The 17507-nt window shown below is 42.5% G+C and overlaps 1 protein-coding gene across 1 annotated transcript in view; it reads left to right on the forward strand.

Annotated features, from left to right (window-relative positions):
• LOC311197061 (cytosolic phospholipase A2 epsilon-like) overlaps positions 1–12036 on the forward strand; it is a gene marked incomplete at both ends in the record, with an annotated part of 33642 nt that extends 21606 nt beyond the window's left edge. The window contains 12 exons of the mRNA XM_084270752.1: positions 236–328; positions 587–624; positions 1301–1436; positions 2947–3083; positions 3547–3769; positions 4376–4490; positions 5033–5170; positions 8371–8478; positions 9517–9711; positions 10129–10295; positions 11419–11605; positions 11828–12036. Coding sequence (XP_084126878.1) covers positions 236–328; positions 587–624; positions 1301–1436; positions 2947–3083; positions 3547–3769; positions 4376–4490; positions 5033–5170; positions 8371–8478; positions 9517–9711; positions 10129–10295; positions 11419–11605; positions 11828–12036 — 1746 coding nt within the window. The remainder of the gene's footprint in view (positions 1–235; positions 329–586; positions 625–1300; positions 1437–2946; positions 3084–3546; positions 3770–4375; positions 4491–5032; positions 5171–8370; positions 8479–9516; positions 9712–10128; positions 10296–11418; positions 11606–11827) is intronic.
• Positions 12037–17507: the final 5471 nt, after the last annotated feature.

Raw genomic sequence — 17507 nt, forward strand, 5'->3', positions numbered from 1 at the left:
GTGAGCACAGTAAACTCACAGTTTTCTATACTTGACTAAGGTAAATGGAAAGAATTTGTATTTTTAATTAAAAGCCATCTTTCATGACCTGCTCAGGAATAGCACTGTACTCCCTGAGATGCCGAAATATTAGATGCCAACTTGGAAACTGCTGAATGGTGACACCATCAGTTAATGACTGTGTTTTTGTGGTGCATGCATTAAACATTTTTCTATGTTATAATTTATTTTTCAGTGTCCCTCAAGTGAGGAGAAAAAAGACTGCCATCCATCTCTCACTATTCCTCTGGATTCCCTTCCCTTTAAGGAGAAAGTAACAGTAGCAAAGGTAATTGGGACCAACTTTTTAGAATCAGTATGAAGTTATGGACCAGAGATCAATAGGCAGGAGTTAACTAGATCACTGTCAAGTAGGGTTTCAGATATATAGCTACTAGTGCCCTTACATTTCTAACAGAGGGCATTATGGACCTGTGCATTCTTATATGAACCAAATAGAACCAAAACCCACAGCCAAAGATAGTGGGGAAAGGAGAGAAGGGGATATCAAATCATCTCCAATGCTTTTTTTATTTTTTTTTCCTAGGATGAAACAATCAATTTACATGTGAAATCAAATGACTGGTAAGAAATTCTGCCTTGGGGTTTTGTGGTTGGAAAAAAAAGATGCTGCCCATTTTTTTTGTCTTCTTATTTATTTCTGTAACAAAGGGATAAAGTATAACTGACTATATACTTTATACTTTAACTGACTATAAAGTATAAAATATATAGTCAGTTACTCCTATTCACCCCATGTTAGTTACCCATGTCCAAAAGGTGAACATTAACTGTGCTGGGTGAGATGCAGGAGTTACCTTTGGATTGCCAGAATAACCTGTTCTGGCTGCAAAATCCTTAGAGCTACAAGTTTAGAAAAATACATGTTTATACCTCACTTCTGTACTTGTAAAGTATCCAGAGTATTCATATTTATGAAACCTGGAGGCTTTCAGGCAGGTAATAAATCCTAATTTTCCCAGTGTTTATAGTATCTGTACAAGGATTGCAGTATTTATGTGAGACCCTCCTTGAAACTCAGTGTCACAATATTTTTTTTTTTTTGTAAGATTTGACAACTTCTTAACTTTCTCAGCCTTTTCTCTACCTTGTCTCTACTGCCTGAGATGTTTTATGAGGCTGCAATCACAGCTTTTCTAAGCCTACCTAGTAGGTAGAGTTTGCATCTTGGAAGCATGTGTTCTGGGTGTTAATTTTAAGTGATCACACACATCCTGTTTAACCCTGGACTTTGTTTGAGGTCAAGAAACTTAGATGTTCGTTTGGACTTTGATCTGTGTATGGAGGAGAAAAATTTCCTACAAAAACGAAGGAAGATTGTGGCTTCTGCTTTGAAGAAAGCACTTCATTTAGAACAAGACCTGCAAGACCATGAGGTATGGGGAGCACCATAGGGACTGGACTGTGCTGTGCAACAGGAATGTGTTGTGCTTGTAGCTGTTCACACGTTGTTCCTTAACCAGCCCTGATGTATTCAGTGCTCCATGAAAAGCATCAAGAAATGTTCACCTGAAACAATGAGAGAGAACGGACAGCATCAAATCTACTTTCTACACATATTTGTCAAAAAGCAGAATGCCATAAATCAGCATTTCTTTCCCCTCCTTATTTCTTTTTCATTCATGAATTACAGACCTGGATAGGGATAGCCTACTCTCTTAGCTGAGCATTCAGTCACCAAGATCCCCTAAGTTATTTTATATTGTCAGATTTTGGAAGAGGAAAAACTAACAATTGAAGTGATACATAACACTGATTCATGAGGTTGTTTCTTATCACTGACTCTCTTCTGGTGCTCATCATCTCATCTGCCTTGTCATTCTAACAGCACAAAGATATTCAACATCTTTTCTCTCATCTGAGTTAGGGTTTGTAATTGTTCGTGTCCATGCTGGCATGGGGATGGTTGGTGCTTTAGGGAGAAAGAAATGGTCTGTGATTAGGCACTTCAGAAATGATCAAGTTTTCATTCTGAGACTGTTCTTTTTCTCATCTTTGCTTTTCACTTTGCCCAAGACAGCTGGACCAGAGGCATATTAAGCATTACATTGCAGACTGGCTTTGGATGCGATAAATGATGTCCCTGCTCACAAACCATTCACATCAGAATATATTTTTTCTCATTAGTACACTAGTTTCAGTGGAAAAAATGTTTTCTTAACTATAAGAATTTTTTAGGGGAAATACTTCTAAATATTTATTTCAGATTTTCTCCCAGTCAGGTAAACCCAAATCAGAATATTTTGCTTTGACCTGAAATGCTTGCTTTGAATCAGGCCACTGCTGAGTATTTCCTTGATGCAATTGCCTGGAAATGTGTATGGGAAATGTCATTTGACTCCCCTTCTTTCAGTGGATTAGTTCGGAGGAATTTGTCTTCCTGTAACACAATTTAGATTTCCACACAATTAGGCTTTGTGGTTCGTCACTGCAATTATATACTCTGGGTACTTATAGGAAATGTAATCTAGTCATTATGCCTGACATACAAGAGAGGATGAGCTCTGCTTTTACTCAAAACAAAGCTCTCATGAGGTGATGTACCATTAAGGAAAATGCAACCTGATATTGAAATGCCTTGAAGCAAGTTTTGAGCTCTTTTCGTAACCCAGCGTATTAGAACAATTTAGAAGCAAAATTGATTGATTTAGGAAAAAAAAAGGGGGGGGCAAATTAATTAATTACAAGGGGGTTTATTTGTGTTGGTTGGTTGGTGTATTTTTTTGTGCGAAATACCATATTTTCATCTTTTTCTCTCCTGCTTGGGGAATTGGTGAAATGTTGGAATTTCATGTGGGACAAAAATGCTGCAATTTCTCAGCTCTGATCACATGTGCTGGCAAACTTATTTGTTGCTTTATCACTGCTGTGTTGGTGTTTAAACAGGTACCAGTTGTAGCGGTCATGACAACAGGAGGTGGCACCCGGGCACTGACATCTCTGTTAGGCAACCTGTTGGGTCTTCAGAAGCTGGATCTCTTAGATACTATTTCATACATTACTGGGTCATCTGGTTCAACATGGTAAGGAGATCCTGAAGAACAACATAGTTTGTCACCTGGATAGTCTGCTGTGTGAGAGATTTATTCTCTTCATTTTGGTAAAGGAAGAGGTACTACTTCCATCTTGAGGGTTTTTTTATTGCTCAGTTAGGAACATATTGTCTGAGCCAGCATATGGCCTAGGCTCTGCTTATGGGGAGCAACGTTTTCCCTGATCCTCTGTTTCATCTCTAGGATCTTCCCTTGTGAGGCACCCTGTTGCCAATCACAGCCTTGTGCATCAAGCTTCATAGCACAGAAGGGCTTTAGCCAGTCCTCAGGTTTCGCTAGTGATTTTGGAGGGGGTCCTCTAAATCAGGAAATATTTTCAATAATAAACTGAGCCCAGAAGATGTTTTTAATGAATCTAGTTCATTTGACGTAGTTCTTAAATTCAAATCTAAAAAGTGAGCATATAACAAGGTGCTTCCTTTCTTTTCCCTAGGACCTTGTCACATTTGTATCAGAGTTCTGACTGGTCAGGTGAAGATCTGTCCAAACCCATCGGTGAAGTCCGCAGGCATATGACCAAATGCAAGCTAAGCTGTTTTTCCCTGGAGAGCTTGAAGTACTATGGCAAGGAGCTAAAACTGCGGAAGCAGGAGGGATACCAGATCTCTAGCATTGATTTTTGGGGGCTTCTGCTGGAAAAAGCATTAAGTGATGGGGTAGCGTGTCTGTTTTCCCTAAGAGCTACTGAATACTGTTGTATGGCAAGTGAAGCTCCAGGGTCAGATGCTGGCCTGAAAGTATGCTGGTGTTATCCAGCATAGTGGTCATCTCCAGAAGTAGTGGTCTATTTCTGCTGACTAAATGTTGTGGTCTTCTGGAAAAGAGGGTTTGTTCTCGCGTACCTCTCAACACATAATTAGTGGTCCAAGGAGTGCTCTGTAGAGCAGAAAACCTGTGTCTGCTCCTACCACGATGAGTATCTGAGCACCCAGCAGCAGGGTCCTGCTCTTGGTTGGTTTTGCTCTGTTCCACCCTCTAAGAATTGAAATAATCCACTTATAGTGGATGTGTTTACTGGGAAGAATCAGAGTCCACTGTACCACAAAGTGTCCTACAGCTCACTGGTAATTAAATAAGCCTCTGTAGATGTGTAAATGTTTAGATCATGCAACTTAAAAAATGCCTGGACATAAAATGTGTGGAGAGAATATGAAAATGAAGGTGGGAATAGTTATTTCTTTTGCTGTAATCATGCAAGCCTGTCCACCATGCCAAGAAGGTCCCTTGGTTTTGGTGTTTCTCTGTTTCTGGTCAATTCACAGAAAAACAACCACAGACTCTCAGATGAGCGACAGGCAGTGAACCAGGGTCAGAACCCCCTTCCTATCTACATGATCCTCAACATCAAAGAAAACTACAGCCTTTCAGAGTTCAAAGGTGATGGAAAAACTGATCTGTTTCTGGACTCGGTTGGTGTTCTAATGATCTGTGTTATCAGTTACTGCATGTCCTGCAACCCCTTGCACTGCTGAACCACAGCATTCATAAATACTTCCCTTTCTTCCTTAACTTCCTCTTCCTCTTCCATTTCTAGACTTTGTGCCTAGGGTCTGTGAGGAACCCATCTTCTATGGGGCAGGAGAAATCTGGGGGAGGTGCTTAAGTACAGACAAGGTACTCACAAGTCAAAGCCTGAGCTTTTTTTTCAACTGGGCTAACCCGGGCCCCTTTTGGCACAAAATTCACTTACGTCCTATCTGGAGAGTCTTATTGGGAAGTTCTGAATGAACAAGTTTGGGATATGTTACTGAGTGGCTGAAACCAATAGAATGATAGCTCTTTACCCAGAGGAAGGCCAGTCTGTGATCACCCTGCTGATAGGGTTTGTCCTGCAGCTGCTTCCTTGTCATTTCAGAGCCTTTCCTGCAAGGAGGTAGGGATTGGATTAAGCTTCAAAAGTTAATTCTGTGCCTCTACAGAATGGGTGGAGTTCACGCCTTATGAGGTCGGGTTCTTAAAATACGGTGCCTTCATTCGCGCAGAGGATTTTGGCAGTGAATTCTTCATGGGTCGCCTGATGAAGAAACTCCCTGAATCCCGGATCTGTTTCATGAAAGGTGATGTGCTCCATTGAGAACATTTGAATTGCATAAAAGTGTTCTTCATTTTTAATATAAAACAGACCCTGGATATTGCAGCCAGTGTCTTGCAAAGTACAGGACTGAAGTGAAGCGTACAACATGTTGTTCTCCCCCCTGGCTGAATTCCTTAGATACTGGAGATGGGCTAAAAAATACTTAGAAAACATTGCAAATGACATTCTTCAGTGTTGCTTTTGTTGAATGGTGACTCTCGTGCCTGGAGTTTCAGGGTTGCTTATAGAGGTTAGGTTTGTTTTGAACTGATCAGCAGCAGAGTTCCACACAGAAAACATTTGTATTTTGAAACTGGAATCTTAAAACCAAATTTGTCAATGAATTGCATGATTTTATAACAAAAAAGCAATGCTGTTCTGACTGCTGTATGTTAGAAAATACATCAATCTTCAGTAGTTTTCTGAACTCTTACCAATATTTTTGCAAGTTTGATAGTATCCCAAATACTTTTCAATATTGCTGGCAAGATTAATCAGTGAGTTTTGTCATTCTTAGTTCAGTAAAGAGAATAGCTCCTAGAAATGCATGAAAGGCAGCTTTGCAGTAGTTATGCCATTCTTGTTTAAATTTTGGACAATGCTAGAACTCTCTACCACACCACTTTGAGCACTGGTTCTCTGGCGTGATGTTGGCTGCAGAAGTCCCAACAGAAAATGGGATACCAAGGATATTCATAAGAAAGGGTCTACTTATGAACTGAAAATTCTATATAACCAGCAACACCATGTGTTTGGTGTGCAGAGATGGTGTGCACCTTAGCATATGATGTAGGAGGAGCCCAGAGTTATATTGGTGCAATCATTAGAAAATAGTTAGGCACAAGGAGCAGAAGATTGTGCTTAGTCACACAGTCACTAAATCTCAGAGCTATCTAGTGCTTTTAGTGATGTCTTGAGTTAAGAAAAGATGTGCCTGAGGATAAAGACTCAGAAGATAGCATAGGATCCTAGAGTATAGATAGGTCTGAAAGGGGGAGGACAAATTCATGGCAGGCAGTCACATAGAATCACAGAATCACAAGGTTGGTAAAGACCTTTAAGATCATTGAGTCCAACCATTCCCGTCCTAAACTAAACCATATCCCTAAGGACCATATCTACCCTTTTTTTAAACACATCCAAGGATGGCGACTCAACCCCCTCCCTGCGCAGCCTGTTCCAGGCCTTGACAACTCTTTCAGGGAAGAACTTTCTCCTCACACCTAATCTGACCCTGCCCTGGGGCAGCTTCATGCCATTTCCCCTTGTCCCATCTCCTGTCCCCTGGCTGAAGAGACCATCACCCACCTGTCTGCACCCTCCTGTCAGGTAGTTGTAGGTGGTGATAAGGTCTCCCCTCAGCCTCTTCTTCTCCAGGCTGAACATAGTTCAGGTGGAGCCACCAACACTAGAAGAAGAGATCCCTTCATACCTTCTGTTTTCTTGTACTCTTCCATTAAGTACTCTGTGCTGCTGCCAGTGGTAAGAGGTAGACTACAGTGCCATGTGGCACTCCAGAGCCCTCTGAGAATGCTGTGCCTCTGTTGCCATTTTGCAACAGCAGCGGTGTAGTGTGTTCATACCTGAGGTGGCCAGGTAACAAGCACACCCAATGCATCCAGTCTGGGCTGAGCTCTATGTTCTCACTCTCAGCACCTGAACAGGGCTGGTGACTCCACAGCCACAGGTGTATTTTTAGAAAGGATGGAGCGGAGAGTTAAAGCAGTGTTGCCATCTAGTGATACAACATATAATGCCCCCTTGGATAGGCTTTTCATGTGAGCAATGGCTAAAGCTGGAATGATTAGATAAGTTTATGGGGATACAAGACTCCCAGGTTTCCAGAAGAAAAACTGGGGTGCATTAAAGCTTGTCTGCTATTTTCAACTCTGCCAGCCTATCAGATACTGATATTGTCTCTCCTCAGCAAATATAGGTACCATGAAAATTCAGTGCAAGAGGTTGGGGAAACATTGCTACATTATTGTGGATGAGTTGAGGGGGAACAACAGTGTTTGGAAGGTATTAAAATGCATGATCATTGTGTAACTCCTGAGGCTCAGGGAGCCAGATTAGTTATGGAGTGAGAAGGCACCAAGTAAAGACAGGAGAATCAAGAGAAATTGCCTTCTCCCAGCAGGCCTGGTCAGAACCTTCTCAAGCTGCCGGGAGATGAAGTTCTGTTAATGGAAACTGGCCAGTCATTATCTGCAAATGAACTCTGGATGCCAGCTAAGTCTGAGTTAGAGACTCCGTATCTGATATCTTAATTATGTTTTTCTAATGTTTCTGAAGTGAATCCCACTTGTATGGGGACCTCCTGTGAAGCAGCAGAAGACCCTTGGCTTCTGGTCCCACTCCACAAACAAGCCAGGTTTAAAAGGGAATTCTATTTCTTTTACTAAGTTATGGAATGCATAATTATTGTATTGTGCCATTCAAATGATCTCATCCTTTCTAATGTATGGCTTTTGCAAAACTTTCCCCAGTAGAGCTTTTCAAAGCAAAACTCAGCACTGCCTTCTCTGGAAGAGTTTCTCTCAGGTCTGGTGGCAGAGCCATGGAGGAAGAAATACTTTTCAAAATCCAAGAGGTTTTGGAGATTTCTGCAGTGGGGAAACATTTTTAGATGTTCTCCAAAGTGGGAGGGCAAAAGTGGAAGAAGGACTGTGGGGATGAGGAGAGGAGTCTCAAAACTTGTGGCAAGAGCAATCTTAAAAGGGACAGTGAAGATGTCTTGTTCTAGAGGACTACTCCCAAGTTGTACTTTAACCACTTGAATGTTGGCTGCTCAGGAGTGGCCTGCAAACCTTTAACTGAGTATATGGTTGTATATTACATACTTCTGTAGACCAAACCATTATTTTATGTGAAATTGTGTGGTTTTACTATTTCATAACACTTGCTTGTACGGCAGAAAATGTTGGTATGTGGTGTGTCAGCAATAGCTGTATGTGCCAGTGGATTACGGTGGCTGAAGCCCTGGCACGTTGCTTAAAAATATTTAGGTTTCTCTTTGAGGACAGAATGTGAGTCTCACTGCAAAAGAACTTCATACAGTTTTTCTTGAGGATCTGGAAACCTTGCAGGTTTCTGATACCCCTTGCAAAGCTGTTTTTAAAAAGGTTATTTTTCCATTAGAATGTTTCTAAAGCAGTTTCCCTATTCTCTACCATTGCACAGGCCTGTGGAGCAATGTCTTTTCCTACAACCTCTTGGATGCCTGGCATTCATCAGATCCTACGGAAAGGTGCTCGCTGAGGTGTACCCAGCACAGGACTGTTGATGTTGGTTGGTTATGTTTCTGCTTCTACTTTGCTGTTATCTTTTGAATTTTTACAATGAAGGCTACATTCAGATGCAGGTAGTTGGAAATCTTTGTGAAGGCTTTTCAAATCTTAAAACTGAGGCTAACACAGCACTGCTTTTCTCTCCACCAATCCCCTGATAAGATATCATGTTGCCAGTGAAATCTTACTAGGTTTCCTCTCCGAACTAATTCATCCTGTTATTTCCATTAGTCTCCATTGAACTGTATTTATGCAAGGGATTATTTACCACCAAATAAAAATACTGATGAAGGTTTTTTTTAAAAGATATCCCTTGCCAGGGGCCTTACAGTGAACCTAAATCTTGTAGCTAACATCTCAGTGCTGTGTGATCTGTCTGCCTTGGCAGGTGGCACTTTTTTATGTTGTTGTTGTTGCAGACTTGGACATACAAATTATGTGGAACTCCAGTTCGATTTTCTTTGTTGCTCTTGTAAATGCGTGTTCTCCTTAGAGCTATTGGCTGTCTTTACTGTGATCAAATGTGCTTAGCAAGTTTGGGTTATTGGATTTTTGAGACTTCCTCCATGTGACTGTTGCAGAATACTGAGCTCAATAAATGTCTGTGATAGGCAATTACTGGCTTGCTTTCTGAAACTAAAGGGGTATCATTTAGCACAACCCTTTTTCTCTGCTGTCTTCCGGGTGTCTGTGTCCTGCTGGCATTTCCTCCCCCACCCCCCTGCCAAGCTGCTTTGGACTAATTGTAAAAGAAACTGGTCTAGATTCTAAAATGACCTTCACACAGGGAATCCACCTGTGACTTCTGTCAAACGGTAGATCACTTTTTTTGAGCTTTATGAAGTTTGTTGCTACTCTGTTTTTCATGGAATATGCTATACTGAAGATTGATTTTCTTCTTGTTCCTACTTTGACATTGATTGTATTTTGCCATCTCGTATTAGAATCTTCTTTCCTCTAGTCTCTGCTTTTTGGTATTTTAAGTATTGCAAAAAACCATCTCAAAACAACAACTGGTTCATCTTCTCTACCCTTTAAGAAGGAGATGAGCCTTCCCCACCATCCAGGAGCCATGAGTTGGACACTTACTTAATCCCCCCTGAGTGTGGTATCATGGACATCATTCGACAGGTTCTGACTGAACGGGTGATGGTTTCAAAGTTCTACAACTTCCTGAAGGGCTTCCAGGTGCACAATGAATACCTTCAGAGCAAAAGCTTCTGTATATGGAAAGGTAAATATCCCTGGATATTAATTTCTATCTCCTTAGATGATTGGCTTTTTTCACCAGTGAAGAGAAGGCAGAGGATGAACAGGCTATATTCTTCACTTTGGAAACAAAAATTTCCAGATAACTAGTAAAATTTCATCCTGTCAAATCAGCTCCAAGATGCTTCTTGATTCACGGAAAGGGCAGCTACTGCTCTTTGTGGTTGTATAAAGAGCAGCATGGGAAGTGAAGTAGCTGTCTTTTTGCCTTGGGCAGGTTTTTCTTTTCTTTGTCAAGGTTGAGCTTTTGCAGTGTTTCTGGGTCTTGGAAAGCAAATGTAATGGAGTGACAAGAGGCAATTTCTCCTCCCTTACTAGCCAAACAAGAGATATTTATTACTGCTTCAGTGAATCAGTCATGATGACAAACATTTCCTTTCAGATACTGTGCTAGAAAATTTCCCCAACCAGCTGACAGAAACAACAGAGTTCATGTGCCTGGCAGACACAGCAGGATACATTGATATCAGCTACCCACCACTCATGAGGCCAGAGAGGAAAGTGGATGTTGTCCTACACTTAAACTATTCTTCCGGATCACAGACAACGGTATGATGACCACTCTATTTTCTTTGATAATGTCTGTTGTCTTTTAGCCCTATTTAACTTCCAAGGAGTCAGAATAATGTACATTGAAGAAACTCATTGTGGGAGAACAGGTTTCCTGGTGTACCACTCCCATTTTGTAGATGCCTAGGACTCTCAGTGATGCTGGTACACCATGGTGTATCTTCTAAGGAGAACATATGTAGTTTTCTAAATCTTTTAATTAACCTCTGATAGGTACATTCTGTATCCTAGACCTGTGTGGTCCTGGGATCTTGATATGACTATCAAGGCTGCACTCTGGAGTGTTTCTCTGGAACTAGTACCACCACTCATGAACTTGTTTCCTTTGTCTTGTGATATCCATCTAAAGATATCCACATGCAGCTGAATTAGAAGTAATTTCTCCAGTTGTCTTTAGAAAAGTAAATAGATTTTTTAATTCTACACTGTGGAGAAGAATTGTCCTTTGTTATCATACATTCTATTTTAAATACCACCTAATAGCATGGTCTATAATTCTTATTACCAGATATGGATAAGACTAAAATTTTCATGTGCCAACCAGATTCATGAACAAAAATTCTATTTTCAAAAATTACTTAGGCACCTGCTTAACATTTCAGTCAAGATGGTGTTTGCTCCCAGATGCCTACATCACTTTTCACAATCATCTTAAGCCATCTAAGTAAGGGGGCTTTTAAATTTGCCAAGTCAACAAAATATTAATAGCTTTATGAATCCATATTTAAAACCATAGCATATCAGATTCATGTCCATTCTGCTCGCTTCACGATTTTCCCTAGTAAAGATGGTACATTTCTATGTCCTAAACAGCTAGGCCATCCCTATCCAAAGCCATAAACATCTTAGTTATCCTGCAGATAAAGACTGAGGAGGAGGAGGTAGCACAGCAATCAGGAGTGTAAGCTGGAGGCTTGGACTTGAGATGTTGTTCTGTTGACTGATGCTTAACATCTCATGCAAAAGACAAAGGCCAGAAGAAACACAGTGAACAGAGTTCCCTGCTCTTTGCAAAGAGCCTCTGATGGATGTATTGTGCATTGGGAAAAGTTGTGGGGTGGAGGGGAAGGAATTTCTGGCTCTTTTTTCTGTCTGACTGCAGCCCTTAGAAGAAGCCTCAAAGTACTTCCTAAAGCAGGGAATCCCATTTCCCAAAATCCACCTGAGTGAAGAAGAAAAGAAAAACCTAAAGGAGTGCTACATCTTCGAAGATGCAGAGACCCCAGAGGCACCGACAGTCGTGTTTTTCCCGCTGGTGAATGACACCTTCAGAAAATACAAAGCACCTGGTAAGCTGCGGGGCAGAGATGGTCCTCCCACCGCCTGGCCACCCTTTGGTTGTGTCAGGATGTGAGGCATGGTCTAGCATGGTCCTCTCCCTCCACTGTTGTGGCTACCATGGGAGGGCCATGCAGGTGTCTGGGTAGCAAGGAGCGTTGTTGTGGCCCATCTGGGAAGTGGGATGTGGGACAACATCTATGCCCCACCGACAACCTTTCTTCATTTGTCAGGTGTGGAGCGCAGTCCTGCTGAGCTGGCAGAGGGCAATGTGGATGTTTCCAGCATTTTTTCCCCATACTGCTTAAACAGCTTTACCTACACAGAGGAGGAGTTTGACAAGCTGGTGGAACTGACCAGCTACAACATTCAGAACAACAAACATCTGATCCTTCAGGCTTTGAATTCAGCTATAGTGCAGAAACGACAGCACAAAAAATAAACGCTGTTTATTACTACTCTTTATCCATCCAGAAGAATGAATGTGACAGATTTGGGAAAGTACTAAGACTTGTCTTAGCCTGTGGTGCCTCTCCACCATGTGGTGATCCTAGATAAACCAATCAAAGTAGTGATCAATCTTGTGCTTTATTTATGTTGGACTTCACTGCTGGTGAACCTTTTTCTTCATGTGCATATGGGAAATACGGCGCTTATTAGTGAGTTTTTCAATGATCAGTGCGGAGCAGAATCCTAGAATGGTCTGGGCTGGAAGGGACCCCAAGGATCACAGAATTCCAACCCCCCTGCCACAGGCAGGGACACCAACCTCCAGGCCTGGAGTTACACAGGGTTGCCCAGGGCCCCATCCAACCTGGCCTCGAACACCTCCAGGGACAAGGCACCCACCACTTCTCCGAGCAGCCTGTTCCAGCCCCTCACCACTCTCTCTGTAAAGAACTTCCCCCTAATATCAAATCTAAACCTTCCCTCCTTTAGCTTTAATCCATCCCCCTTGTCCAGCCAATTTTTTCAAAAATTATTCTACAAGTTGGATTTCTGTGTGAAGACAAAATAGCTATCTATATTGAATTTATGTCAAATTAGTGCAACAGAAAAATATGTAACAATTGTGGATCGTTTCAAAGAAAAGGAGGAATCTATATTTTCCTATAGTGTGAGCAAGAATTTTTGTTGGAAATAACATGCAAAGCTACACATAAAAGATACAGAAAAACCTGAGACTGCATGTAGAAAATACGTGTTTTTCTATACTTCTGAATTTAAAAAGTTTTATTACTGCAGTAATATTTAGGTTTGAAATATCCCCTGGAAATGACTATTTCCAACCCCTCTGTGAGTCAGGATCAGTGTGTGTAAGTACCTAACTGAGGGTTGTGCTTTTCAATGGACATTCATGGTATTTAGAGGATCCAGCTCAGTGTCTGTGTCCCATTAATTGAATCAGATCTAGTATTATTTCCTATTAGTATAGGATAGGATGCTGTGAGAATAGAAACATCAGACACAGAAAGGCATTCAGATTTTGCAGTATGAAGGCAAGTGAAGAAACCAAATGAGGTTCAACAAAAGGAAGTGTAGAGTCTTGCACCTGGGAAGAAATAACCACTTGTATCAGTACAGACTGGGGGTGACCTGCTGGAGAGGAGCTCTGAGGAGAAGGACCTGGGGGTCCTGGTAGATGACAGGGTGGCCATGAGCCAGCAGTGTGCCCTGGGGGCTAAGAGAGCCAATGGGATCCTGGGGGGCATCAAGAGGAGCATGGCCAGCAGATCTAAGGAGGTGATCCTCCCCCTCTACTCTGCCCTGGTCAAGCCCCACCTGGAGTTCTGGGCTCCCTGGTATAAAAAGGACAGGGATCCCCTGGAGAGAGTCTAGAGGAGGCTACGGAGATGATGAAGGGCCTGGAGCATCTCCCCTGTGAGGAAAGGCTGAGTGAGCTGGGACTGTTCAGCCTGGAGAAAACAAGACTAAGGGGGTCCTCGTTAATGTTTATAAATATCTTAAGTATGGGATGCAGGGAACAGCCAGCCCCTTTTCAGTGGTCTGTGGGGACAGGACAAGGGGCAATGGCTGCAAGTTGGAGCACAGGAAGTTCTGCACCAACATGGGGAAGAACTTTTCCCCAGTGAGGGTGAGGGAGCCCTGGGACAGGCTGCCCAGGGGGTGTGGAGTCTCCTTCTCTGGAGAGATTCCAGACCCATCTGGACACCTCGCTGTGCGACCTGTCCTAGGGAGCTGCTTTGGCAGGGGGGTTGGACCCGATGATCTCTCGAGGTCCCTTCCAACCTCTATGATTCTCTGATTCTGTGAAGTGCTCTACACTGATATCAATGGGTAATTCCTGGATAATTGGATAATTGCTTAACTTTGTCAGTCCCTGACTGTACACAGTCAGCACACAGGCTGAGCAACAACTACAGATAGCACAAGGTAGCTCGTTGAAACTGCTTATTTTTGAGACAAAGACCAAAACACTTATTTGCTTTATGAAGGATTTTAATCATGCCCATACTCTGTAAACCTCCATCATTACAACAGAGACGCTTATCTAAGGAAGATAGAATGTTTCAGTCAGTATCAGCTCCGCTTAATTACTTCAGATTTAAATGAAATGCATTAACTTGTCTGCTGAAGTAATGTGTATTGGCACACAGAAAGCTATGCATAATGCAGTCATAGCCAAAAAAAGAAAATAAACCCTTAATTGAAAATTAAATGTGAACCTTTCTCTTCCCTCCTGCTATCATCATTTACCTGTCTCTCTTCCTTCGAGCATTCCTTGATGGCTTGGTGCCATTGTCATCTTTAGTCTCCCACACTCACCTCTGATGACCTCAGGCCCTCTGGGGATGGTGTGTCCTTGCCCCAGCTACTTTTCCTGGCCCTCACACCTCCTTCCAATTTGCATCCTTGGTACAAACCTCCAGTGTGCTGAAATGGCTGTTTACTTGATGGTGCTCATCAAGGGTTCCTCTTTGTGATCTCTGCTGCTGAGTCATGCAGTCCCTTTTGGCATTGCCTCTCCTCTGCCCCAGCTCTAACTCCCTCTCAGCCTTCCATGTTTATCATTATGGTAAACTAATTTGGGGTGACACACATGTTTGCTACTTCTCCCATATGCCCATCCTCCAGCTGGGTTATTGGGTATCTTCAAGATGGACTTCTCATCCATGGTATCCAAGGTCTTTGATGACACTATATTTCAAGAACCCTGCCTTTAACCATACCCTTTTGCATCACTTGCTATCTTTCTGTTTGTTGGTTTAACAGAGGGAAGACCCATTTATTCCCAGCGTGCCACTAAGACAGGCTCTGCTGTACCTTCCAGGGACTGAGCCCATCCCACCTCCTGGCACTCTGGCCAGGCCTACATGGATAGCCCCTGGTGGTCCTTTCAGTATGGGTAAAGCTCTTGGACAAGAATTGTCTCCTCTTGTCAATTCACCACTTCCAATCCTCAAAAAGCCATGACTTTCTTCTTTCAGATACTCTCAGAGGCACCTGAGTCCCACAGCAGGGTCCTTGTTGTTACCCCAAATGTCCTGAACTGCTTTAAACTGTAAAAAGTGGCTTAATCCTCCATCCAGCCATCTGTTTTTTTTTTTTTTGGAGCAGTGGAGACCTTCATCCCAAGATATGTTGCAGCCCCATAGGTAATGCTCTTGACTTGAGTGGAAGGACACCAGCTCGATATTGCTGTCTGCAGTTGGTTTCTTCTTCTCTGAGATAGTGTAGAGGCATCACCTCCAGGTGACTGTTCCTCAGCAGTGGCCTGTTCTCCTGATTCCCATCTAAGTCAGCAGTTCTGGTCTGTGTTTAGTAGAGGTGCTTTGTTTGTGACTTAGGGGGTTAGTTAATTTGTTAGGTTCAGCTTGCTTTTTATCATTATGGTTATTAATTAATTGTGCAGAACATTTGCAGCAGATCCTGGTCATCGGTTCTTGCAAGTCAGCATGGAGGCTTTGTGTGGCTTTGTCTTCTGGCATTTTTTGTTCTGGTTCAACTGCTAATGGGATATGTTTCCCATGCTCAGCCTCTGGGCTGTACTGAGGTATTGAAGGAATGTGGGTAACAGCTGGAGATGTGGGCATTTAAAAGCCCTTTAGGTTTTACAGGTTAGGAGTGTCCCTTTTTACATGAAATAGAAGTAATGTAATGGAATTATCCCTTCAAGGGAGGAAACAAACTAGGAGGGGAAAAGCACTGCAAAAATCCAGGCCCATGCTGTACCATGGTGTTAGGACCAACAGGAGTTGACATGACTTTCCCTAAATGTTTTAAAAGACAGAACTCTTGGTAGGAACTGCAGACACTAACACGGTGACCTCCTTAATCCTAATGAATATGTTCTGCATCTTTTCTGTGCCTGGCTTTTCCTTCTTACCTATTCATTATCTGTGGGTAACTGAAGGGATTAGCATGCAATTGCACCTTTGCCCCAGCCCTTCCGATTATCACAAAGGTGCATCCAGAACTGGGCAGCTCAGTGACGTGAGTCAGCCCACAGGAACCTAAGGAAAGCAGCAGTGGGATCATTTAACCCCTCACGAGGCACGTGAGTACTCGGCTAGTCCTGTCAGGAGAGTGCCACTGCAGAAGCAGAAGATAATGAGATGTTTGTGAACACCATGTTACCCTGTTCTGTAGCCCAAAGAGTGATCAAAATAAGGATTACTGCGAACAGTCTGAGTGAAGTGGGATATTTTCTTGTGAGACTACAGGTTGTACCATATGAATGAAGGAAAATACCTGCCACAGCGGATACGGGAGGACGTGGATGGTAGAGCAGGGCTTCCTTCTGAGAAACACTTGTGTCAAAACCTCTTCACGTGGAAAACTCTGCTGTGTATGTGCAATATCCCACAGTCCTGCTAGAGCCATAATGCTGCAGAGGAGGCTATCAGGGCCTTATTGCCAGCAGGGCTGATTTTGGCACGCCCTGATGACAATACGTTGGTCAACAGGTAGCAATGGGTGAGAGACGTGTGTCTTTCATGCTGTTGAATTTTTGTACAACTGAGCTCCTCCTCTAACCCTGTCTCTTGCAGGATTCCCGCTGAAGCCCAGCACCTGTGGCATTCATAAAGCACTTCCCCACACTCATCCCACCTCTCCAGCTCTTCATCTGAAAACTGAGATGTCATGTCTCCAGTTTCTTCCTCCTTGGGTCCTGAGGTCTCCCTTGTGCTCCCTTCAACCCATTACTGTTTATCTCTTTTTCTCCATGCAGTTGGGTGTCTCACACAGATGTCACGACTGACATCCTAGTTGTCCAAATGCTGTTGTAGTATTCATTCTTGTTCCAAATATGACTGAACCTCCATCATTCATACTTGAAGCTTCTGGAGGTACCATTGCAGTATGGAAGAGACATGAGAGACAAAGGGGAAATATTAAGAAAAAAGATAAGATAAAGAGCAAGGGAGGGAGGGAGGGGAGAAAGGGGGGAAAAAAACCCAAAATACCTGAATAGGTGTGACAAAAGGTAATTCTAGCTCTGTGGTATTGAGGTGGACAAAGGAAGAAAACAGATATGTTGGAAAGACAAGAAGTCAATGGGAAAAAAATGTTGGAAAGGGGATGGAAAGAAGAAAAGACAGAGGAAATCAGGAACAAAAAAGTGGTGAAGACAAACATTTAAATGGAGATAAAAGTATATCCCTCTTCTAGTTTCTTCAACGCAGTCTTGATAGGCTGTTCCATTAAAAAGAACAGCAGTATGGCTTTCCCTGCTGGCTGATGCTTATTGCACCCTTCTCTCTCTCAGTTAATAGTTTGTAAATTGGGTGCAAGTATATGAAATGTTTGCTCCCTCCCTATTTCCTTTCTGCTGAGGTAATGGAGCATCCTTAGAGGCTGATAACTATCAGGTAAGGAGCTGTAAATGTCTACATATATTAATATGCACTTTCAAATCTTGAGCAATGGATGGTTGTTTCTTAAATTTTG

The sequence above is a fragment of the Gallinula chloropus genome, assembly GCF_964237585.1.
Source record: "Gallinula chloropus genome assembly, chromosome: 14".
NCBI lineage: Eukaryota > Metazoa > Chordata > Aves > Gruiformes > Rallidae > Gallinula > Gallinula chloropus.